Genomic DNA, 26,379 nt, shown 5'->3' with positions numbered 1-26,379 from the left:
ATAAATAAATACAGCAATATATCTGCAAGATTTGACCAAATTCACCACTCTTTTATACTATGCTAAACAATCAAAGATTAGCTCATGTCTAGTTGAATGATGTTTTAAAAATGTGTTTTCCTGTAGTGTTAATCACAGTGATGTTATGAAGTAATGTATGAACCTGACGTATGATAATATTTATCTCTACAGAGGAAACATCCATCGAAGATTGAGCAGTACAATATCACTGTGGCATCAACATCTCGTCAGCGAAAGACCACAGCCACACCAAACAAGCTCTCAGCAAATACACAAGCCAAGTTACCAGACCTGATGTTGAGAGCTGCAAACAAACATGTTCCACAAGCAACTGTTGACATGCTTGTCATCAATTTCATATGTGAGGGTCTACAGCCATTTGCAGTGGTAGAACAGCCATCTTTCAAAGAATTGGTTACCACATTACAACCTCAAGCCAAAGTCATCTCCAGACCCACTGTCTGTGCCAGAATCTGTGAAGCTGCTGATCACATGAAGATGACTTTGGTTGCAGCATTGGATAAAGTCAAATTTGTTGCTACCACTACTGATTGTTGGTCAGCTCATCAGAAAAGTTACCTTGGAGTCACATGCCATTGGATAGAGGAAGAGTCCCTGGAAAGAAGATCTGCAGCACCAGCATGCAAAAGATTGAGAGGGTCTCACACATTTGACATGCTTGCTGGTGCGCTTGATGATATCCATTGCCAATACAAGATTAGAGGCAAAGTTGTAAGAACCACAACTGATAGTGGATCCAACTTTGTCAAGGCCTTCCACATGTTTGGGGCACAAAATGATGCAGATGAAGCTGAAGATGAAGCAGACCCAGAAACTATTGACCTGACTGACCATATTGACTACCATGAGGCAAGTGCAATTCTTGATGAAGACTCTGGTTTGGAGTATCAACTCCCGCCTCATTAGCGATGTGCATGTCACCTGCTAAACCTTGTGGCAACATCTGATGCTGCCCTAGCAGAGAGCATGAATGAAACCTACAAGAGGCTCTCCCGTGCAAGCTTTGCAAAATACCAGGCCATTTGGAACAAAACTGGCCGGTCTCATTTGGCTAATGAAGTGGTAGAGGACAAGTGTGAACTACAGATCATTCGTCCCAATGCAACACAATGGAATTCAACCTACCTTGCCATTGAAAGGATAATACGCATCATTGATGAGAAGGGGGAAAATGCCATCAGGAGCATTTGTGAGGAGTTCAAGGTGAAAATGTGAGTAAACTTGGACACCTACCAATATGGTTGCAAATTTTGTGAATTTTCCTTAATGGATGGTTAAAAACGTGAGCAGACTCTTAATATTAAATCAGAAGATCCCTATTATAGTCATGGTGGGTTTTGTTGTTGTGTCTTACAGGTTGAGTCCTGCAGAAGTTGCATTCCTTAGGGAGTACTGTACCACCATGAAGCCACTGGTGAAAGCTTCAAACATTCTTCAGTCTGAGTCCACTTCCTTTATGGGATGGCTCCTGCCAGTAATCCAACAACTACTGTCCAAACTTAGCAGGCTGGAGACATCAAGCAAGACATGCGTGCCACTCATCAGAGCCCTGCAAAATGGCCTTCAAAAGCGTTTTGGAGCGATGATGGAGGATCCAGAGTTGGCTGCAGCTGCAGTCCTCTTACCCAAGTTCAAGACTTCCTGGACTGACAGAGCAGATGTAACAGAGGCTGGTAAGGATTCATGTGATCCCATTTTTGTGTATTTTTACATTTGAACACATGCTTAAGTGAGTATTTCACCTAATACATTGTAAGTTATTGATGGTCTGTCCTGAATACTAAACAATCCTTTTTGAGAATTTGCCGTTTTTAAATTTGTGTTCAGGAATAATCACTGAAATGTAAATAACAAAATTGTGTTATCTACTTGCAATTACAGCCTTGACATACATCAAACAACATCTTGAAACGACAGAGCATGAGAGTGAGGATCAGCAAAGAGAGTCATCTGATGAAGATGAATTCTTCTCCAGACCAATCTCCAGAAGGCTGCAAAGTGCAGTTGAGCTTGATGGTTACCTTGCTTGTGCCACAGACACCATGGAGCTGCTGCACTCCTTCTCAGGTATCAAAAACCTCTCTCTTAAACTGAACACAGCTCTGCCTGCTTCTGCTGCGTGTGAACGACTTTTTAGCTGTGCTGGTCTACTCTTCACAGCCAAACCAAGTCGGATTGCCTCTGTTAATTTAGAAAACCAGCTCTTGCTGAAACTGAACAAAAGGTTCAAGTGTGACAGAAATGCTAAGAGTTTAAGACACTCACCTGCCTGTTGTTCAGTGTATGGGGAAAAGTTTAAACGGTTCTACGCATGTTCAGAAACATATTTGTCATTGTTTTAACAAACAAAATTCCTTCTTTTATATCTACATTTATTTACAAAACAAGTTACCTTTCTATACATTGTTCATCTGAGAAATGTGCTTTGAACATAAATATTTATACTGGTGAATCGAGTTGAATGCCTGCTATTGACGACAGAATAAAACATCAGTCTGTTAAAAAGTAATTAATACTCTGAGTAGTTTTTGAGAAGAGTACTTTGTACTTTTACTCAAGTATTTTTTAACACCAGTACCTTTTACTTGTAATTGAGTACAATTTAAGCAGTGTAACAGTACTTGTACTTGAGTACAAATTTTGAGTACAGCAGGTGGATGAGGGAAAGGGGAGGAAGGAGGAGGAGAGACCCGCGGACCGGCCGCGCTTCGTATTGAAAAGGAACCCGATTTGTCCCGGACTTCAGCTTGAATGGAAAACAAATACATAAAGCTGGAGTTCTTCTGTGTCTTTACGTGGCCAGCTGCCTCTTCTTCTCCCATTCTCTCTCCCTCTCTCTCCTGTTGCTACTTAAATCATGAAACTGATCAATGATCAGCTGATCGCTTTTCTCTTGGAGATACTATATAGCTCATGCTTACGGAGCCCCTCTGATGACATCCTCCAAAAAATAAATAGATTGTGGTGACAAAATACTACTTCCTGCCCTCGAAATAGTATAAGTGCCCACGAAATACTTATTTGTGGCCACAAAATACTATTTCGAGGGCACGAAATAACGTGCGCACGAAATGCTAATTTGTGGGCACGAATTGGGTATAACGTGGCAACGAATTACGCATTTGTGGCAACAAATAGATGACGTGCGCACATCATATTGATACATTGGACAGCTGTGTAGAGACATAAGCATAAGAGTAGGCTAAACCTGTACAACATGGCCAGAGACAGTATGATTGAGTTTTATTTTTGTCATGGTCTGCGTGGCAGACCTTGGGTGTGTGGGGAAGGAGGACCCAAAATGCGTTTATTTACAGTGGAGTAAACAATACACAATAATAGGTCTAGGTCCCTCAGACCCAGATCCCTGACAATTTTAGGCTGGGAATGAGCTACACATGCATTTTGAAAAGCCTGGCACTGAAAGGAACCATTATTATGGAGAGACAGTTAAACAGGATATTAAGAGCCCAGTTGCATTGCAGACGTAAGTACGACCCGGACGTTGGGATAGATTCTATTGTCAACCAACTGCAAGGGCCTGGGAAGGATCACGGTTATTGGTCAAGTGTTTCGTGCTCACAAATAAGCATTTCGTGCGCACGTTATACCCATTTCGTGGCCACGAAGTAGTATTTTGTGGCCACAATTTATTTATTTTTTGGACCATGTCATCAGAGGGGCTCCGTACATGCTAATATCACATCTTCACATTTTTTTTTAGAGGTAACAATAACTTTGCATTCTCGCTACTCACCATGCTCTAAAACAGGTATATGTTAGCAATGACAACATTTAACAAATGTTTTTAAAATTCTAGCCGTGCTAATTAGCCTTAGGATTGGTTGAGGTCTGTGAAAGCCTTTGGAACAAAATCAGTCTTGTAAAGCTCACTATTTTCCAGCTGAGCCTATAGCACATTTGTTAAAGTCAGTCCGGATTGTACAGCTTCTAATCAGAAACAATTAAAGTTTGTTTCTTTTTTTCTGCTCATCAATCTTTTTCTGTAACCAGGATACCTGGAAAGTCTTAAATAACTCATGTTAAAATGTTGCAGTGCTGTAGAGTGGGGTCATGTTAACAATCCATTCAAACTTGTGGTCTTCAAGGTCAACTTTAAGATTTATTGGTTGAAAATTGACAAAAAGTTTTAGAACTTAGAAACTATCATTCCTACAACTGTGCTGTGTATATGTCACAACATATAGCAGGAACCTATAAAGGTAACTGACCTTTGACCTCTCCTCTAAGAAGGTACATGTAATGTCTACAGTGATTAGACATACTTAATAAAACAGTGTGGGGCCCAGAGTATTGTTGTGCATCAGTGTGGAACATGTCAGTAACACTGAGGGTTACACACACTTTGCCAGGTACACCTGTTCACCTGCTCGTTAAACACAAATGTCTAGTGAACCAATCAGACGTCAGCAAATTAAAGTATTTAAGCATACAGACATGTTCATGATGACCTGCTGAAGGTCAAAGCAAGTATCAGAATGGGGGAAAGAGATTGCGTGGTTGTTGGTGCCAGATGGGCTGGTCTGAGTATTTCAGAAACTGCTCATCCAATGAGCTCACAAAATTACCTCCAGAGTTTACAGACTGTAGTGGCAATCCAACCAGCAAAAGGCCACCTGAGGGAATTTGAAGTATTTCCAACTCATCCTGGTGATGAGGTCAAACACAACCAGTACTTTTAACACTTTATCAATTATTTACCAAATTAAAAAAACAACTTGTGGTAACTTATTTTTAATTTTGCTGCAGACAAGTTGAATGAATGCTTACTGGATCTAGAACACCATTTAGATCATAACAGCTCCTGATCAGGATGAATTTCATTTTCAAATCAAATTTCATGTCGCAGTTTCACAATTTTGTAACATATTATTTCAAAGCTTGCTTATGGGCTCGTTTTGGAGCAGACCAACAGTCAGGCTCGTCTTCACCCTTACTGTCAGACTCTGAATTGATGGTTCTGCTATATCTCACCTGGCTGAGCTCTTGTAATTATTTTGTGATAAAACTTTTTCTATTTTGAGATCAAGATTCAAGTGGAAATCTTTGTGTGTCTGTCTCTCTCCCTTGGTTTCTGTAGAGGTACAGTGTGGGGGCGCCTGGATAAATGTTAAACAGAAGCTAGATGTAGTGTTCCTCCACTGTCCATTAAGGATATGAGGAAAAGAAATGGTCAAGAACAAAGTGTATGGTGTATTTATAAAAGAAAATGGCTTTTAAATTGTATACCAAAACCACCACCAGAAAGTCAACTACAACTTGTTACATAATCATCATGACTGTTGTATCAGTTTAACAGTTTATGGGTTGACTTCTTTCAGTTCATTCACTGTTTACATCATGAAGGAAAAAGAAGGCAACAGGCTGAGAAATGAAGCTGTTGTGTGTCTTTGTGGCCACACGGGGGCAGTGCTGCATAAATAGTAGAATCTCTTCCTGGACACTTTTTCTAGACCTCTTTTTAAATGACTAATAAAGACAACAACAAAATGAATTACATCAGGATCTGATATGGTTTTGTTTTTTTGTTGAGCTTTATTTATTTCAGAATGCCTAGAGTTTGTTTGTTTCCCATGTTTTGTGATACAGAACATCTCCTCTCAGACGGCTGTTGTCTCATAATGGGTCATTACCTGGTCTGATGGGGTGTTTGTTCCATTTATAAATCAAGCGATTGATTTGTAAAATGAGAGATGGCCTCTGACCTGCTGACTGGTGTCTGATCTTCTCTGCTCCCCTCAAATTTGACAACTACTCAGCTGATGTGATGGTGGACAGGAAGTCACTAAACCTGGGACTCTGGAAACACATTTCTAGGGATAGAAAAGTTAATGTAGATCGTTTCAGGAGATAAATATGAAATGATCGATTTGGTGATTATACTAATATAGTAAGAAAATAATGCATGAAAAAAAGATTTTTTATCTATACACTTAAGCAACGACCAGAGTCTTAGAATTGCACTTTCACCAGGTTTTACTTGACTGAACAACAGAACTTCTCTGTCTCCTTTATAAGGGGTCACATCCTGAGTTACACAATGAGTCTTTCAAATGTGTGCGATAACCCACTGCATGTGTAGTCGTGCTGAGACCGCGTGGTCTTACTTTTATTACCCCTTGATTCAGCTGTGACCTGCTTATCAAGTCTTTTTACAAGTACATCATAATTATCTGCTCTGTGCAGACATAAGTTGAGCAATGGTTTAACAAACTTTCCCATCAAAAACATGAAGGTTTAGCTTTAAGCTTATTTGTCCAAACAACAAAGGATAAACTGCCAGCACCTGGACTGAAACAGAACATAGTAGTGTTGGATGTAAGTAAAGGAAATACAAGCATAACTGTGACTATGGAACAAATCTCCTTCAATGTTAAACCTTAATGTTAACCTGATTGTGTTTATTAGAAAAATCAGCCATTACAGTGTCTGTGATTGCTTCACATAGTTAACTCTGGTTGTCTGTGGGTTTGTGTCAAACTTGGAGTGAACAAAAGCATAAAAACTGTGGAAGATGCAGACTGTGAAAGTCTAGTTTATTTCATGAATACAATTATTTTTTACAGTCGCTCGAACAAAGTAGCGTACATTCATGATAAAGTAAATACCACAACACAACATGGACAGTAAGAAGTAAACTGAATTGTCTTAGAACTTATTATATTCTTTAAGCTTAAAAGCAACACCCAGGATTAGACTGTTTGTGTTTTAAGCCTTTTATTCAAAGCTAGTATGTGTCAACACTTCTTTCTGCCAGCAGCATTATTGAAGTGACACTTTAACGACACTTTACCTGCTGATGCTTCACATCACAATCTTTATGACGAAAAAGCTCAGATGTCTGTGCTGTCACTTGTTATGAAAATGGACAGAACCTGGGCTCAGGCTTCCTCTTCTTCTTTCCTTCCTCTTTAATAATAACCATAGATCAGTAAAATAGCCATATTTTTAAACAAATGATTGTGATGAAGAGAATTTTTTTTTCCAGTGTGCATGAACTCAAAATCTTTTAAGTTTAAATCTTTTTTGTTTACCAACAACTGGGCAAATCCAAACTTGATGTACCAGGTCAACTCAGCTCCTGCCTTGACCTCCCCTCTGCCGAGCGTGTACACACACACACACACACACACACACACACACACGCACGCACGCACGCACGCACGCACACACACACACACACACACACACGCGCACACACACACACACACACGCACACACACACACACAGAGTATCATCATAAATGCCATGATATCTTTCTTGTTCAAATAGTTTATTCACTTAACAAAGAGGTAGCTCGGAAACTCAGTAAGAAGGAGGAAAAATAGTTTAAGGACACTTTCTCAAATAAAGAGGATTTCATCATCTTTCTGTACATAATGGGGTGATTGTGGCTCAAGAGTTGGGAGTTCGCCTTGTAACTGGAAAGTTGCTGGTTCGAGCCCCGGCTTGTACAGTCTCGGTCGTTGTGTCCTTGGGCAAGACACTTCCCCCGTTGCCTACTGGTGGCGCCAGTGTCCGGCAGCCTCGCCTCTGTCAGTGCGCCCCTGGATGGCTGTGGCTACAATGTAGCTTGCCATCACCAGTGTGTGAATGGGTGGATGACTGGTTGTGTAAAGCGCTTTGGGGACCTTAGGGACTAGTAAAGCGCTATACAAATACAGGCTAAATAAAAGAAGAGATACATCAGAAACAAATCAGTAGATCCAGAAATTATAGAGGCAAACTCTTTTCAGCTGTAGAGGTACACTTCATGCACTCATTAGCCTACAGTTCAAATGCCTGTGTTAGGGTGCATTGTTTCAGTTTCATTAAGTCTTCTTGCAGTTACATGATAATTATTAGTTTGGTTAAATTCATCATTCAGATCACAGACTAAACAACAAGTACAGTAGGTCTTCCACTCCACAATTAAAAATAGCAACACTCATGTAAGGCTTTATTCTCCATAGAGTCAACATAAAGCAACATTAAATAACGGATCTTTCATCTGAAAAAATTACAGTTTGTATAAATTTACACCGAAGACCAAAATACACACACATACATAAAACCCATAAATCACTTAAACCTATTAAAACACATGGAAAATTACCTCATTTGTTGTGCTATTCAAAGATGTGTATGTGTGTGTATTCAGGCCAAGTCATAAAGAAAACAATAGAGGTCAATATACTTTATGTTCTACAGTCGCTGCAGATTAATGAAATATAGTGGAAACCTGAAGATCCTAGGTATAGTAGTTTGTGGGAAATAAATACAGTGAAGTGACCATTTAGCTCTTGTGGCATGAAACTGCTTAGTGCATTATTATTTGCTTTTCTACAATATGATATTTGTTTAATAATTGATTGATTTAGTGCATAAAATAGTTGATAAATAAAATGTTAAATATCTAATCATCATATCAAAAATCATATATTTGGAGGGAGTGTCTTTGACACATGCTGACTGCATTCTTCTTATAACCAGAACAGGAAGTGAGATCAGAGGAGAACAAGAGTGAGCAGTTTGGTGAAAGGAACAGGAAGGATGAAGAAGAGGTGAACATCCACACAGTTTAAAAGGAGACATTATGGCACAATAAGAGCACAAGCTCTAAGATGAAGACTGGTAATGATTAAAAACTGCACTAAATAGTATCATTCTGTGACTTCACACTTTAGGTAGTGCAAACATTTACCACTTTATATTAATTTTACTATATGTTTAAATAAATAAAAACAAATAACTTTAAAAGGTGCTGTTATTGAGTGAAAATTCAAAAGACTTCAGGGCTGTTGTAAGCCCTGTATGCTTCAAGATCCTAGCAACACCCTCGCCAGCAGCAGCAAACTGATATGGACCAGTTTATGCCTTTTATTCGGTTGTAAACTCTGATATACTTTTATAATTAACCTTTGGGTGACTGCACAAAGACTGAGAGGGGATGACAGAGAGGGAGACAGAAACAGGTAAGAGTGGACATGAAGTCAAAGTCAGGGACATGTCCGATAATAAAGACCTTCCACCTGGCTACATATATGTCACTTCTGCTTTGCCCACATTCATCTATGGTGATCGCTCATAACTAAGCAGGGTGCTATGCTCTTATCAAACGACGCCTTTAAAATAATTATTACAAGAATATATTTTTCGTTATTGTTTTAGTTGAATATAAAATGTTTGTGTGTGATTGTCAGTACAAAGAGGAAGCGCGGACAGAGAGACTGGAACTAACAGAGATCAGGTGGATTTTTCACAAAATCTACATGCATTAAATGGATGCGTTGTGTGCTTTTCAGTAGCACTCTGCTATTAATGTGAATAATAGCATTTAGCAGCATTCACATTACTGTAAACTTGAACAGGATGAATGCTACTATACTGATGTGACAGACTACAAATTTGTTCTCCACTCTCTGAATTGGTGTACACGAGTCTCTGTGCTGAGTCTGCTCAACAAAGTGTTTGGGTTTGCATGAATTCAAAAGCTGTCATTTAAAACCAGCTCTATTACCAGTTTGCTTCTTGTGCAGGTGGAGTCGCAGGGGGATTTTGAACTGTCTGTATTGTATAATGGTACTTTAAATACTTGATGATTTGGTGGACTGGCCTCTATGTGGTTAAGAGACTGAAACAATGCCGTGCAGGTTTCTCCTCTGATCTGCTTTTTCTTAAACTGTTTTTGAAATTTACTGGTCAACATGACTGTGCCATTGCATCGGGTTTTAAACTAAAGTGACCACCGTAAAGCTGATGTATTATATTAAAATCTGTTATTCTTAGACACTGCTGTAGGCCATCCAAAAATTACATTTCTTTTGAAGGCAACACTAAAAGCATGACATTAAGACTGAGCTGAGCCCTCCTAAAGGTTTGATGCTGGAGTCGCCCCTGATTGAGTGCTTCTCACACATTTATGATTTTGAACAATTTACAGTAAATAATATCAACAGTAAGTACTTTTAAAGATTAAACATATAATAATAGTTGCTAAATTCATGCAAGTCAAATAACTGATTGATCAACTACAGAAACAAAATTGTACTTCATGTGTTTCATGAGCACAAATCTTCATCTGTAAAATAACAACTAAAGATGTCAGATAATTGTAGTGAAGTTAAATGTACCAATTTCCACTTAGAAGCAGCGGAGAAGAAGCCACAAATGTGATGGAAAGACCAAATAAAATAAAGTACAAATTCCTTACATTTGTACTTTACTGTAGTAATTGTACTTAATATCATCTGGCAAAAATGACCCAACAACCTTCATGCAAACTTCACAGTTTCTGAACAACTGAATGATCTACTTGATGCCTGAAACTACATTGAAAACACACATGACATATTTATATTTTAACAATCGAAAGTTCACATGTAGAAACAATTCACACCGAAGCAGTTTCTTGCAGAGCGGACTGTTTATTTTGAATGTTATTTTAATTTTATTATTTTCCATTACTCCGTGTAATGACTTGATTTATCCAACCAATGTAAGAGCAGACCTTCAGAGAAATAGTTGGTCCGGTACAGGCAGGTTCACAACCACCAACATGCACACCATGAATCTTGTTGTTTTTGGCCACCACTCCACCACCAGAATCACCCTGAGAGAGAAAACATAAATATTTTGTACCAAAACATCTGATAATGATACAGATAAAATGTTGGCAGCATGGTAACTCACCTTACATATGTCCACTCGAGGTTCTTTGTAACACATCGTGTTTCCATTTGGCCATAAGAATGCTGAATTACATGGATGGAGGTTAAGCTCACACTCAACAACATGCATCTTTGCACACTGGAGATGAGGCGGTTCATCAGGGACTAGAGAAAAAAAGAAAATAACAAATGCTACTGCATGTTTCATGCAAGGAAATCAGATATTGAAAGAAACATGCTTTGCCTCGTTTCTGGAACAAAATGTGTTCTTTAAAAGAAGCTGAGCAGCATTTAAAAAGGAGGGAAATTGACAGTATATCCACAAAAAAATGAAATAAATACTTTATGTCATCACAGTTTTCAAATAAAATGAAAAAGTAACTATAACAGGCACACAAGACAAAATCAAAGTATAATATAAACTAAAAAATTGTGAAATAATCAAAACAATACTGGTCTTACGTTTGTTGTAGTTTACATCAACCGTATAGCCACCATGGCCTGCAATCTGAATGACATCCATCCTACAAATTAAAAAATAAATAAAATTCCATCTCCATGTCTGCAGGCTGAGTATTTCCAGTTCACTCTAAGTCAGCTAATCTTTTCAGATTCAAACATTTTATTAAAACATTACATTTCCTTCCATTTCCTCATGCTCGTGTTTTATTGTCAGTTATTATAGATCATGGATGTAGCTCCTAAGCAGGTACCTAAAATCAAAACCAGAACCCTCTGCTCAATATTCAAGTCTCAGTTACATTATTGTTAATAAAGAAGCTCTGCAGTCACTAATGGGGGTTTGTAACTTCAAAAGCATGATGTCATTTTGTTCATAGACTACAGATGTTGCTACATTTTTTTGCTCTTCCTGGAAGTTTAAAAAACCAACCAACTAAACAAGAAAAATACATATTATGTCAACATATTCCAGAATTCAAACTTTACACTTAAAAGGTTACTCAAAACTCACTTTTTGCGACGTGTACATTTAGGGAAGACAACAGGCTTAATCTTATTCTCTGGTGGGTCGATTTTCAGAAGCATGATGTCATGTTTTCCTGTTTGGTCCTCAAAGATTTTGTGATCAATAATTGTCACCATTCTTCCTGGACCTGGATGAATTCCTACATATGCAGACATAGTCCTAAACAATGGAAATGGTAAAAGAACAAAATACCAGTAATGATTTTTGTCTCTGGACTGGTTTTTTTTAAATATGTGAAACAGTCATTTCTCACCATCCAGGTTGATCTTTCCAGCAGTGAGCTGCAGTTAGAACCCACTGGCTGTGGATCAGAGAGCCGCCACATAGATGATGGTAATGTGTTCCATGGGTCAGAGTTATGTGCACGTGATACAGACGATCATTTTTCTCACAGCTATGGTCGTGAAAGATTCTCTTGTGCAAATCCACCTCTGTGCACACCGTGAAACCTGAGAGAAGAGTAATATACTTACAGATGGTTGGCTTACCACCTGAACAACATATTGTGCAGCAACTATACTCGCAGTCCCAATTGTTCTGTTTCACAAACTCTTTGCCTTTTTCAGTGATATAGATGCAAAGCTCAGTGACAATTATTTATTTGCTTCAGTAGCTCATTAGGGTCTGTCTCAAACTTTTTATAAAAGCAGTATAAAAAAAGCATGAAACATCAGTTGTTCAGTTAATGTGATATTGGCTCACTTGATATAACAATTTCTTTTCTTTTATTTGTCTTGTACATATCGTTATTGCACTTCCATAAGTGACAACATTGAACACCGATGTTTGACAGAAACGAATCCACAATGTCTCATTCACTCAGTACAAAACCTTGAGGCTGTTTTCCTGCCTTAGTGAACAAAGATATGAAATGCTATTTGATTATGAGTAAGCTCAAAATGAAGTTCATTGTTCTGTGACATACAGCTGTCTTACAGCCTTAAAACTTTTTGTGTGGGCCTCTTTCAGTGGTCACTTATTGCACTCTTAGTTGTTAATACTCAATATTCAGTTTTTCCCCATGCAGGTTAATCAGTCATGTTTGCATGGTTGTAAAATAAAAATATTCATTGTTAATTATTGATAATCAATAAGTACATAACCTAAGAAGTTGTTTCACTTCCTCCTGAATCATATCTTGATATTGTTACCTTTTTAATAATAGCACAACTTTAATCAATTGAATTCTTTCACCTCAGGTGTCTATTTCCAAATCCACTCTAAGCTTCTTCAGAGCGGTTGGTGTGTGTGTGTCCAGGTGGCAAAGACCTTAAGGTCAGATTTGTGATATTTGGCTGTATAAATTAAAATATGCATACTATGTGATGTGATTGCAGAGAGATTCAGATGGTGCAAGAGGAGATTTAATGGTTCATTACCTGGACACAATTTAAACTACCATTTATCACAACTACCACCACCATCACCCAGGACCTGAAGTGGGAGCCCACCATCACCTCCGTCATTAAGAAAGCCCAGCAGAGGATGTACTTCCTGAGGCAGCTGAAGAAATTCAACCTGCCAACACGGACGATGACGCAATTCTACACTGCAATCATCGAGTCCATCCTCACCTCCTCCATCACTGTGTGGTACGCTGGAGCCACTATCAGGGACAAACAGAGACTGCAGCGTGTTGTGCGCTCTGCTGAGAAGGTGATTGGCTGCAGACTCCCATCTCTGCAGGACCTGTACACCTCCAGGACACTGGGGCGTGCAGCTCGGATCACAGCTGACCCTTCTCACCCTGGACACAGTCTGTTTGACCTGCTGCCCTCAGGCAGGAGGCTCCGGTCCATTCGCACCAAAACTTCTCGCCATAAGAACAGTTTCTTCCCCTCTGCTGTCGGACACATGAACAATAACCGTATGACTGTTCCCACCACTAACACATGACCCTACGCTGTGTTCACTGCATCATTCCATGTTTGGCACTGATCACCACCTGCACTCATGTATATATCATGTATATATCTATCTACTTAGCACTTTTAATTCTTACTCTTATTTTTATTTTCATGTCTATTTAAACGTAATTTATAACAGTATGTTTGCACTGAAGCACCGCAGCAATTTCCTAATGTTGTAAACCTGCTCAACATTTGGCAATAAAACCCTTTCTGATTTCTGATTTCTGAACTAGCTTGTAGCAGTATTTCTCTCTTTCTCTTTCTTTTCCACACATGCATGAGCGTGCAATGGCGTGTGAGCACCTACAGAGTTAGTTTTTCGAATATATTTCAAATATGGACCCAAATGCAGAACTCAGGAGACAAAGGATGAACTCAAAGATCAGCTTCAATGCAGTAGCAAAAAATACAAAAACACAGTGGCAGGGCAGCAGCAGGGAAACTGGATACTAGCAAAACCAGGGAAACACTGAGGAAGGAAACAATACAGAGAGGGAGGACACAGCAACCAATTAAGACAAACTGAGGGAGTAAATACACAAGGAGCTCAGGACAAACAGGAGACACCTGGGAGGGCAGCTGAACCTAAATAAGAAAACGAGACAAGCGACGTAAAACAAAATAAAAACCACAAGAGACAACAGACTAACACAATAAGTAACTTGGTGTGCAAGAACAGAAACACAGACGTGACACAGAACGCAGGACAATGGAGGAAAATAAACTCACTGAACTATTTTTACAAATTACAAAAGGAGATAGTCTGAGAAATAAGCTCGAGGCTACAAAATTCAAAGTAACCAGAACAAACTAAGCATAAAGATGAAAGGTGAAAATTTAAATCACAAATAAACTAAGAAACAAATTGAAACTATTTAATAATAACAGCAGTATCTTGGGCTACGTCCACACGTACCCGGGTATTTTTGAAAACGCAGATTTTTCTATGCGTTTGCACCTTTCGTCCACACGTAAACGGCGTTTTCGGTCACTGAAAACAGAGATTTTTAAAAGCTCCAACCAGGGTGGATATTTTTGAAAACTCAGTTTTTGCGTTTACGTGTGGACGAGAAAAATGGAGAAAACGCAGCGTCAAAGGTGTGCGCATTTTTTGACGTCACACTGTGCGCCAGGTTATTGTTTCGGTGAAATGAATTTCTACAATGGCGGACTTACACAAAATACCATTACTGTTCATTTTACTCTCTGCAGTGTTTAAATGCTTACACAGTTACTGTCCCTCCACACATAGGACTCAGTTCTGCTTCTATGCGCCATCTTTGTTTACTCTTTCCCACCCAGGCTGACTTCTGATTGGCCAACATTTCTACATGGATAGGAATATAGCGCCATCTGCTGCTTTGGCATGTTCCTAGCAGCGTTTTCCTTCGTCTTTGGCTTTTACATGTGGACGGGATTTTTAAAAAAAACGAAAACGGAAAATCTCCGTTTTCAAAAACACCCGTGTACGTAGCCTTGTTTTGTGTTTCTGGCTTCTAGGGATTCTAGAAGTGGAAAAATGTACTTGATGGAAGGGAAGAGCAGTCATGCTGTCAAAATGTAAAGTAAAACATGAGTTGAATCTATTAATTTACACACTTTTCTTATTTGCCTTTCCATCATACTGTGTCATAATGTGCTATTTCTTCTCTGCTGTGCTGAATTTCACAATAGAAGACGACCATTTGGCAGCCACTGTGCAGAGCTGTGGCCCAACTCCAAATGTGACCAGAGCTCTTATCCATCCATTTAGTGGGTTTATCAGCAGTGATCAGTCCCATAGATATGGGCTAGTCGGGCTTTCTACACCTGCTAGTCAGTTCAGAAGGTTGTTATCATCCATTCAGATGGAGGATCACTAACAGGAGGATGGGAAGACTCCAGAATCCATTCTCACTGATCTCCGGTGGATACGGCAGTGTTTACAAGTGAGATGATTTAAATGGACAGCATTTATAGAGTGACTATAAAAAGTCAGCGAGTCTGTGTCTGTGCTGAACCATTTAGAATCAGGTTTTGAGTCAGGCTGCATTGAGTGTGGGACTTAAAAGCATTAGGCTTGAAGATGGTATGAAAATCTCTACTTACCTTCTACGCTATATTTTTGTTACTGATTTATTAATACATTTTACATTGTTTCTTTTGTTTATCAGTAGAGAGAACACAGATTTCAGAGGCGCAAAGAGAAGCACTGTTGCTTCATACTTAATACTTTAAAGCTGCATTAGGGGAAGACAAGAAGCAGAAGTACTTCCAGGCACAGCCACAGTGAGGGAGCAGACACCTTACACTGAGTTCGGTGCTGGACCAAGGCCAGGAAGATCGTGAAGGACCTCAGCCATCCCAACAACAGACTGTTCTCTCTGTTGAGGTCAGGAAAGCGATTCCGCTCCCTGAAGACCAACACAGAGAGACTGAGGAGGAGCTTCTTCCCGCAGGCGATACGGTCTCTCAATCACACCACCACACAGTACTGACCCACACATACAGTTCTTACACACACACTGGACTTTCTGGACTTTGGTTTTGCACAACACTGGTCACTATATTCTTCATTTCCAGTTAATACTTGTACAGCTGCTGTTATTGTGTATATATTTATTTATATTTAGATTTCTTCATACATTCTTATATAGTTCTATATTGTGTATTGTGTATTTTGTTGTACAGTTATTTTATTTTCAACTTTAATGTATATATTTATCTTTATCTTATTCTTCCCAGTTAAATTTACCCTTCATTCTAATTTGTGTTGTACAGTTATTTCATTTTTAACCTTAATTTATATTCTATTCCTTCCTAGTTAAATTTACCCTTTTTAATTTTTCATATTTATTTCCTATCTTATTCATAGCCTTTTCCTTTTTTTGTTTTCTTTAGGTCACGAGCAGTTGTCCAAGCATTTCACTACATATCGTACTGTGTATGACTGTGTACGTGACAAATAAAATTTGAATTTGTATTTGTATTTTGAATTTGTATTTGTATTTGAATTTGAGTTCAGAGAAGTCAGAATTTCAAGAAGCGTCTGAAACAGCTCAGGTTTGGAAAGAAGCCTTTTATGTTGGGTGTTATAAAAAATATACACATATTTATAATAACAACTATAATATTATTATAAATAGTAGTTATTCTCTTATTATTATAAATAAATATCAAACATTTCAGTTGATTTTCTATCACATATATTGTGTTAGCCCTGTGATAAACTGGCAGCCTGTCCTGCTTTTGCCCTGTGGCAGCTTCAACCTCCCACTGTCACGATCCTGGGTCTTTTGACCCAGCGTTTTAAGTTTTAGTTTATTTTTGATGTTTATGGTTTATTTTTAAGTTCATCAGGTTATCTAAGCTCATTTGTTTATTTAGATTCCTCTTGTGTCTTCTACCCCTGTGTTTTAGTCTCCCTTTGCCCTCTTATGTTATCAAGTTTATATTGTCTTGTCTGCGTCTCATGTTTCCTGTTTTATTTTGAAGGTCTGTGTCCTATTTCAGTGTAGTCAGCTTTGCTTCCTTTGTCTCCTTATGTCAGAGTAGTGTCAGCTGTTTCCCCATGTGTTTCCACTTCCCCCTAATCACCCTTGTGTGTATTTATTCTGTGTGTTTCTGTTCATTCTTTGTCAGGTTGTCTGTTGTTCCATGTCTCCAGGAGTGTCCATGTTTATGCAACGTTCAAGGTTTTGTTCTTTGCATTTAGTTTTCCCAGTTTACTTCTAGTTAGGTTCTTTCTTGTGTGCATCTGCCTTTTGTTTTTGTACTCGTTTATCAGCCACATTAAACGGCTCGCTTTTAACCTGACCGTGTTTTACCCAGCAGACATTTATTTCAGTGACTCTTTTGAATTTAACGGACTTTGGATTATTTCCTGTGCAGGAGGAGGAGAAGGAGGCTATTCGGGCTCAGATGACCCGGATAGCCACGGCTAACCCAAGGTTTCTGGATTTTCTTGCCTGATGATTTAAAGAACTTTGTTACTGCCTCAACCTCAGTAGTAATATAACTAGTTTAGGAGCATTTCACTTTTCTTTTGTGCTCTGAAAGACACAGAGGCTAATAGTTTTTAAAACAGAGTACCACAAACAACATGTATCCCTTTAGAAATAAACTTTTCTTGTGATACTTCTAAAAACCACATTCTTAACTAGCCACAATAGCACTGTATCGACCCCCCAATGTTCCTTTAATACACAGGTGTCAAACTCTGGCCCGCAGCCTAATTACATTTGGCCCGCGAAGCCATACCAAATTACTATTAGAGCTGGCCTACTGGTATTATACAGCTAATATATATATTGTTTAGTATTAAGCTTTGCTTGTTCCATATTCAGGTTTCCAGCAAAACTTATTTGAGTCCATAAGAAAATATTCATTCTTATATCTGGAGGAAGATTTTTTTTTCAATAAATATTAATGTTAGCCCACGACTTTGTTCCAGTTTTGAATTTTGGCCCACTGTGTATTTGAGTTTGACACCCCTGCTTTAATACAACCTATAATTGTCTAGTAGCCACACAAACGCACTGCAACAGTAAGACTTGATGATTAGACAGAGGGGGTTACAGGTAGGGCCCCAACAGTCAGCAAAACAAGTCATAAAACAATAAAAGCTGCATACTTATCAAGAGCATCCCAGCACACACATCCCAACTGTAGTTCCATAGTTTCCACCTTTTTTCTTTACAAACTGCTCTTTTCATCTCTCCATGTCAGAGGTCAACTGAAACCAAGTCCACCTATATAAAAACACCCCATCAGACACACAGTATTTTCCTCAGCACTTCACAACTTTCGCAAGGTATATCGTTTTAACTTTTTTTTTCGGACCCCGGACACAGCGCTGTGAGGTAGTTAGCACACAATTTGGCCATGTAGAAAGCATCGTTTGTTTGGAACGCGTCATCACTGTTCATAAGAGTTTAATTTAATCAAACCTCATTTCAGGATCTACGTGGCTCCTCATCACTCGCCGATTCATCATTTTATTTAAATATCTGAATTTTCAGAATGGTGATCCAAGCGGGACACAGAGGCTGCTAGTTTTAACGCACCAGAATGCCGCAAATATAAATAAAAGTCTGACTATCCCGAGAGCCTAGCCCCAGCGACACCTTTCTTTCAAATGGATGCCTGCAGGTGCGTTGGAGCCGACTTTGCTACCCGCACAGAGCGTTTCTGACAGTCGGGCGCTGCTTATGCAATAAAGAAAAACAACAATACAGCATGTTTCTCTGCTCCAAGACATCCGCGGTCCTTTCACACGGTAAGCATGTCTGTTATACCCAGCGCATAAATGTCTGTATGTCAGCGCTGATTAAACCCTGTTTAAAAAAAAAGAAAGAAAAAAAGAAATGTTTACGTGGAGGCTGTTGGCTCATTGGTGTCAGATGAACTTTTTTTCAATCACTGCACTGAGGGCATTAAAATAAATACAGTAACCATGAAAATAAGTTTTGTTGATAAAATACATTTCTTGAAACCGTCCATTGTTTTGTCCGAACTCTGAACACTGAATCCAATTTTCAAACTAAAAGCAGTGCTTTCAAAATTTACACTAAAGCAAAAAACCTACAAGAACAAAAAATAAACAAAATAAAATTATAGTACATAGTGACATATGTGTTTTATTTCTCATAACACATCATTTCCATCTTGTCTTCAGTCCTGCATTTTTATACTTCTAAGACCAAAATGAAAACTAAACTCTTCATATTCACAAACACTATTTGTTTCAGGATTTCATCATGATTCATTTTCCATATGAGGCAGTGCTTTCAAATTACTTTTGAAGTAGTACAGAGAAATTACTCTTCTCCTCTTCTTTTAAATTGCATCAATATTTTCCAACTGAGCAGTAAAAGGACACGGAAGTCAAACATGAAGCATCAACGTGATGTTTAGATGTCGATTAATATTACAATAAGAGACTAAAGTAACTCGCTTTGAACACTTCAGTTTTCTCTCTTGATGCTGCTGTTTGTTTCCTCCTCCACTTGTATTTTTCTGCACTTCAGTGAATGTGCATAGCGCCCTCTGTTGTATGTTTGGGAGAACTGCACTGCATTGTCATCAAACGAAACTGTGCAGAGGTGGAAAATGAGCAAAGGAAGCACATCAACTGAAGAAGCTTCTTGGATCAGAAGTTAAACATCATCCAGAACCTTAAAGAAGTAAAGTCGCTTTCTTTCCAGGCTCCTTAGACAACCATGACCTGGATGACTGAGAACCTACAAACACACATGAGCAGCAGTTTATTTAATGTGGACCTGAGCAGTGCCCAAAACAACAACCAAACAATTTTTATTGAACCCTACTTCAGCCAATCAGCAGTCTTTATCTGTTTCAGCATCAAACACAAACCACACCTTGAAGAGAGGTGACAAATCCACAAACACCTTCAAATGTAAACACACATCACACATGATGAACATGGATCCTAACATAGTTGATACTTTTTTTTGTAAAGCCTGATACTAAATGTATGCAGGCCACCTGAACTGCTTTGTCTCGAGTGCCGCCCACTGGGTTGGTCACTAGAACTGTGTGTTGCCATCACTGGAGCCGTGGTTGGTCTTTTAGATTATTTAGACTGGGACTGTTTTTTGTTGATTAGGCGGCATGGTGTCCTGACGGCTGCCTCTGTTGTTTTTTTTCCCAGGAGGAGGAGAGTGGAGCACAGGTGGACAGCAGCCACGGAGCAGAGAGCACGGAGTTTTGGGTGAAGACATGACACAGGAGTCGAGGGAGCTCAAGAGATTATTGTGTTGTCTTATTTACTCCACTGTAAATAAAGAGCACTCTCCATCGCACGAGTCCTGCTTTTGGGTCCTCCTTCCCCACTTCACAAACACTGAAACTAATTATACAGGTAATAATAAAGGAACCAAAAGTTCACATCTATAGCTTTAAATTTGGACAAATCTGTCAACACAACCATCATGAATAGAATAAAATACAAACAAACACTGAAACTAATGAAAAATTACACATGATATATGAACTGTGGAAACTAACTGAACAATAAAACTCAGAATAAACAAATTCAAACATTATATGAAAGGTATAAACTGATTTGCATCTTATTGATTTGCAGGCTCACTTTGCTCCAGGACTTGACGACTGGCCCAACCCGTACAGTCTTCGTCTCTTAATACTGAATGTTGAAAACTGATACTCATGGACACCTTATTTCAGCCTCTTTACTTTGCATAAGAGACCCAAAGCTTTACATCAACATGATGTTGTCTAGTGGACCAGCACGTCCATTACATGTTTTGCCGTTATTGCTGTTTGTTACGAGTTCAAATATTGAGGGTGAGCACAAAACAATAATGGTCCAGAAGAGCTTCGGTCAAACAATGATTTTAATGAACACGTGCGTGGGGAGATGAACACTGCCCACAGACAGCATCGATCTCCGCCCAATGATACACAAGCAGTTGTTTTATACCATCAGGGTTTACTTTTATGACGCCCCCTCATGCGTCAAGCAGATACAACACAGGCATAAGTTTCAAAACCACAAATGTTCTGTTGACGACTTTGGACACATTTAAAAGGACATCTTCTCCGTCTGGAGGCCAGGTGCTTCCTATTAATCTTCTAACTCTCGCTTATCTCCTGGAACAAACTGTCCCTTAGGCAGACACAATTTTGCAGTCACAAGCTTTTGCAAACTATTATTTGAACTCTTACACCAACAACGCCGTTAAACTCGCCCTCCCAGAAGCCATCGTCCTCGTGGGTCTCTCTGCTCAGGATGGGGATGATGGCGCCTTCTGGGAACGACAGCTCATCTTCCGTTTGTCCCGCGTAGTCGTACAAAGCCTTTGCGAATGAAACTGCAACACAGACAGTGGCAACGAGGGTATTAAACAAAGCAGGAAATCAAAACTCCGATATTATCTGGTGGAGGCGGATCTCACTCCTCGAGTCTCCGTTGACGGAGCCGGTTGGGAGTTCGGTTTCAGGTTCGGTGGAGTTGCTGGAGGAATGGGATCGGGCGTCCAGCGCGGCCAGCGACTGCAGCATGCTCAGCAGGCTGTTGGAGGAGGGCAGCTGCAGGTATTTCTCCGGGACGTAGCCCACCTGTCCGCTACGGTTTCTGGCCTGGAAACACAGACAATGCACACAGACGATGACAACAGCCAAAAATGTTTCAACAGGAAAACTCCTAATGAGAAAAAATAAAGTCAGATGTAAAGAGTAGGGCTGTAACAATATCACTGCATCGTCGCCAGAATTTAATAACAGCCACAAAGAGAATAATAGGAGAGCTTTTGTTCGCTCTTCCTGAATTAACGAGAAATCTAAAATCCTAAACAAGCCTCTGCTGAATTCATGAAGCTTGATTTCATGAACACCGGTGGCCTCCCCTGCCGCTGCTTACTTATTTTCATTCAGATTGAAAACACTCAGAGGTATTGGGATCTCTGTTGGGGCATGCTGTGGGGAATCACAGCACTAAAACAGATCTATATAAATGATATTGCTCACATTTTTATGTATGATTATATTCATTAAAATAAATACCCCATTAAAACACTATATCTGTATATGAAAAGATAATCACCTAAGTAAATACACATAAAATATTGGCTCAACACGTGGAACATTTGCACAATGGCTCACAGGAAAGCCAGACTTACACAATAAACAAAAGTAAAACAGCAACAATGCACAATGTTCCTTCAGGGAAATGATCTGAAAACAACCACACACAAAGTACACAATGACTACACACCAGCAGCTCTGCAGAGGCGTTTATAAAAGAATGACTTCACACAATGATGGGAGCATCCACAGCTGACATTTCTACATTTAAGTAGACACCACTGACCACCCGAAAAATGTCCTCAAAGACTTCTCAAATTTTCTCCCAAAGGTCCAGGAGCAACTTTGTAACAGTCTGTGACAAACAAAGTGAAAATGATAACTAAGTAGCTGGGAGATCATCAAATTAACATTTTATATCCATGACCAGGTCACTCCGCAGATCTCAAACTGATCAAGAGTCCACGAACCGCTGTTAAAAAGCAGAAGCTGACAAACTGTGATCAAACCGGAGCGCTGCTGAGGCAGGATTGGATCACCATCAATCAGGATTTGGTCCAGATTTTCAGTAGCTGCACTTAAGGTATGAATTTAAAAACTGCCTCATTCATGAATTATTGCATTCACAAACTTGGGTGCCATGCCCGCCCACCTGCCTGCCCGGCTGCGTGACGAGAATCTCCCATCAGCCCTTTACGGCTGCGGGGCCAAAAAAGAAGCAGAGAACTGTGTATTTGTACATTTTTTGATTTGTCTTTATGTTCAGCAGAGCTTCTACCACCCAGGCCAACCTGACCTGCCTCAATGCACCGCACGCATTTTAGTTGAATTATTCTAATTCCTGAAGCCACATCAGTTCAACTGATCCCAGAGAAACACTAAAACGTCCAGTAGATAGTCTGTACCGGTGCGAGGTCTTATAAAAACTGAAACTAAATGTTTGTCAAACAGTCTAAGAGCCAGAGAGTGAACTAATACACAAAACAACCAACCCTCAAACATGAGAGTGCATCTGCTACATAACTGTGTTTGTGTTATTTTTGTACCTTGACCCAGTCCTCCATGTCGCCATCATCGATGCCCTCCAAGATTTCCTGCTCCTCGATGGTCAGCTCGTCTGGCTGAGAAGCCTGCAGACAGACAAACACGTTCATTCAAATTAAAGCTGCGATGTAACAGTTTAACCATCTTCATTTCACCCGTGATGTATATTTTTCAAATACCGCCACACTGGTGAACGGACAAAAATGCTCACTGTGGCTTCAATAACATCAGCCAGAACACTGAAGAAAACACTGAGACCATGCCTGCATTTATACCACACTTTACTCAGGACTCAGGTAATATAAAACAACTAATACTCCAAAGCAGCACAAAACTCAGACTTAAACTAGAATTTCTGTACAAATTCAAAGAGCAGGTGTTTTAAACCTGGACACAGAATCATTAGTGCCACAAAGTTTGGGAAAGTAAATCTAAATGGGGGTTAAACACGACTGGAACTGATTAAAAACAGCCAAAACAAAAAGTGGCTTCACTTCAAAGTCAGAATTATAACTGGTATCCCAGTATTCGCTGCCTGTCTGTTGTCAGACGCATTTGTGTGACCATAAATACCACTTAAGTGGGAAAAGGAACTTCTGGTCATCTCTGCTTGGACTGCTGACTCAAGTGTCAAAAAATGATTTGATAGAGGAACTTGTATTGGAAAAAAGAGGAGCAGGGTATTGATCCCTGTTGATTTACCCGTCAGTCTACAGTCATAACTTTACCTATGACTAAAATCTGACACAAATGAGCATCTTCTGAAGGATGTCACCAGTCCTTCACCTGGTGACATGTTAAAGATCCACGTCCAATCCAAATATTTAATTAAAAGTGGAGGTTGTGCATTTATTTAGGAAGATAAACAGTCTGATAAAGTCGGAACAAACACGAGCTGGAAATAGTCCCACGGTGAGGAAATGAGAATCAGAATCAGAAAGGGTTTTATTGCCAAATGTTGAGCAGGTTTACAACATTAGGAAATTGCTGCGGTGCTTCAGTGCAAACATACTGTCATAAAAATATAAAAATAAGAGTAAGAATTAAAAGTGCTAAGTAGATAGATAGATATATACATGATATATACATGAGTGCAGGTGGTGATCAGTGCCAAACATGGAATGATGCAGTGAACACAGCGTAGGGTCATGTGTTAGTGGTGGGAACAGTCATACGGTTATTGTTCATGTGTCCGACAGCAGAGGGGAAGAAACTGTTCTTATGGCGAGAGGTTTTGGTGCGAATGGACCGGAGCCTCCTGCCTGAGGGGAGCAGGTCAAACAGACTGTGTCCAGGGTGAGAAGGGTCAGCTGAGATCCGAGCTGCACGCCGCAGTGTCCTGGAGGTGTACAGGTCCTGCAGAGATGGGAGTCTGCAGCCAATCACCTTCTCAGCAGAGCGCACAACACGCTGCAGTCTCTGTTTGTCCCTGATAGTGGCTCCAGCGTACCACACGGTGATGGAGGAGGTGAGGATGGATTCGATGATTGCAGTGTAGAATTGCATCATCGTCCGTGTTGGCAGGTTGAATTTCTTCAGCTGCCTCAGGAAGTACATCCTCTGCTGGGCTTTCTTAATGACGGAGGTGATGGTGGGCTCCCACTTCAGGTCCTGGGTGATGGTGGTACCCAGGAAGCGGAACGAGTCCACAGAGGTGATGGGGGTGTCAGTCAGGATGATGGGGGGGAGTGGAGCTGTGTGCTTCCTGAAGTCCACAATAATCTCCACTGTCTTCTGGGCATTCAGCACCAGGTTGTTGTGGCTGCACCAGGACACCAGACGTTCAACCTCCCTCCTGTAGGCAGACTCATCCCCGTCCGAGATGAGTCCGATAACGGTGGTGTCATCTGCAAACTTGATTAGCTTGACAGATTGGTGGGTGGAGGTGCAGCAGTTGGTGTACAGGGAGAAGAGCAGAGGAGAAAGAACACAGCCCTGAGGGGAGCCGGTGCTGATGGTCCGGGAGTCCGAGACATTCTTTCCCAGCCTCACATGCTGCTTCCTGTCCGTCAGGAAGTCAGTGATCCACCGGCAGATGGGATCAGGCACATTCATCTGGGAAAGCTTGCCTCGGAGATGGTCTGGAAGGATGGTGTTGAAGGCAGAGCTGAAGTCCACAAACAGGATCCTGGCGTAGGTTCCTGGGGAGTCCAGATGCTGCAGGATGAAGTGTAGGGCCATGTTGATGGCGTCGTCTACAGACCTGTTGGCTCTGTATGCAAACTGCAGGGGGTCCAGGAGGGGGGCCGTGAGGGTCTTGAGATGGGAGAGAACTAGGTGCTCAAATGACTTCATGACCACAGATGTCAGAGCCACGGGTCTGTAGTCATTTAGTCCAGTGATCCTAGGTTTCTTGGGGACAGGGATTATGGTGGAGGACTTGAAGCAGGACGACACATCTGTAAATAAAAACTAAAAATGGGAAATAATCTAAGTTCCTGTGCAGGGAAAGGAGTACAGTACAAAGTTCACTGTTCTGCCTTCAGGCTCATAGTTCAGACTAACAAAGATAAAGACCAATCACGCAGGACTTATTATGTTTCCTGCTTTGACTTCTTACCCAGACTGTTCCATAATGTGTGTGCAGCACTTTTGTGATTAAAATCTATTTAAATTAGTTGTTTATTTCAGTGCAGACAGATTATTGACACTCAAACAATGGAGCTACTTTGTCTGTTACTTACAATTTTTTAGAAAATTAGAACATTTTTTCCTGCTTGTGTATCAATTTAGAGGAAAGGTCATCACCCAGCTTCTCAAGCTTCATACTCCAGTGATCATGAATGTCTAAAAAAAAAAAAATCTTTTCTGCATCTGGTATTGTTGAGATGTTTAACTCTGGACCAAAAAGGTGGATCTGCTCTGCCTAAAGCCGCTTTGAGCATCAAGGTCCTGAGCCGAGTCCAGTCCGGGCTTTTGTGGCCACGGCCAGCTCAGCTTTCAGGATGCCCGTGAGCTGCTTGTTCCACTCGTCTGATTTTGTATTGATTGTTGTCTAAACAAATTAATCTGTCATCTGTTGAGCTTTGTTCCACTTCTCAACAATCTCCTCTGATCTGTGTTCATTACAGCATTTTACCTGTGGTTTCCAACCTGTGCAGTTCAAACCTGAAGGATCCACATTTCACTTCACTTTTCTGTAGAAATTGATTTTCCGGTAAACTGATTAACACCTCC

The 26,379-nt window shown here is 40.1% G+C and overlaps 3 protein-coding genes across 3 annotated transcripts; 1 reads left to right on the top strand and 2 right to left on the bottom strand.

Annotated features, from left to right (window-relative positions):
• The first annotated feature begins 1,325 nt into the window (after positions 1-1,325).
• Positions 1,326-2,406, top strand: LOC146667585 (uncharacterized). The gene is made up of 2 exons (XM_085408482.1): positions 1,326-1,715; positions 1,924-2,406. The coding sequence occupies exons 1-2, from the start codon at positions 1,370-1,372 to the stop codon at positions 2,382-2,384; spliced, it is 807 nt and encodes a 268-aa protein (XP_085264608.1). The 5' UTR covers positions 1,326-1,369; the 3' UTR covers positions 2,385-2,406.
• Positions 2,407-10,496: 8,090 nt separating this feature from the next.
• LOC146667584 (serine protease 1-like) lies at positions 10,497-18,644 on the bottom strand. The gene is made up of 6 exons (XM_085408481.1): positions 18,540-18,644; positions 11,955-12,150; positions 11,687-11,860; positions 11,176-11,237; positions 10,736-10,878; positions 10,497-10,655 (listed from the first exon to the last, which is right to left on the bottom strand). The coding sequence occupies exons 3-6, from the start codon at positions 11,854-11,856 to the stop codon at positions 10,497-10,499; spliced, it is 534 nt and encodes a 177-aa protein (XP_085264607.1). The 5' UTR covers positions 11,857-11,860; positions 11,955-12,150; positions 18,540-18,644.
• Positions 18,645-19,748: 1,104 nt separating this feature from the next.
• On the bottom strand, positions 19,749-23,230 carry LOC146667583 (F-BAR and double SH3 domains protein 2-like). Its single transcript, XM_085408480.1, has 4 exons — positions 23,205-23,230; positions 21,531-21,714; positions 21,301-21,446; positions 19,749-19,832 (listed from the first exon to the last, which is right to left on the bottom strand). Exons 1-4 carry the CDS (start codon positions 23,220-23,222, stop codon positions 19,749-19,751), a joined length of 432 nt encoding a protein of 143 aa, XP_085264606.1. The 5' UTR covers positions 23,223-23,230.
• Between the last annotated feature and the right edge of the window lie 3,149 nt (positions 23,231-26,379).

Source organism: Rhamphochromis longiceps, linkage group LG6 (genome assembly GCF_057381845.1).
Source record: "Rhamphochromis longiceps isolate RC_006_pf linkage group LG6, R_longiceps_female_GT1.1, whole genome shotgun sequence".
Classification (NCBI taxonomy): domain Eukaryota; kingdom Metazoa; phylum Chordata; class Actinopteri; order Cichliformes; family Cichlidae; genus Rhamphochromis; species Rhamphochromis longiceps.
This window is presented reverse-complemented; position numbering and strand designations above follow the sequence as displayed.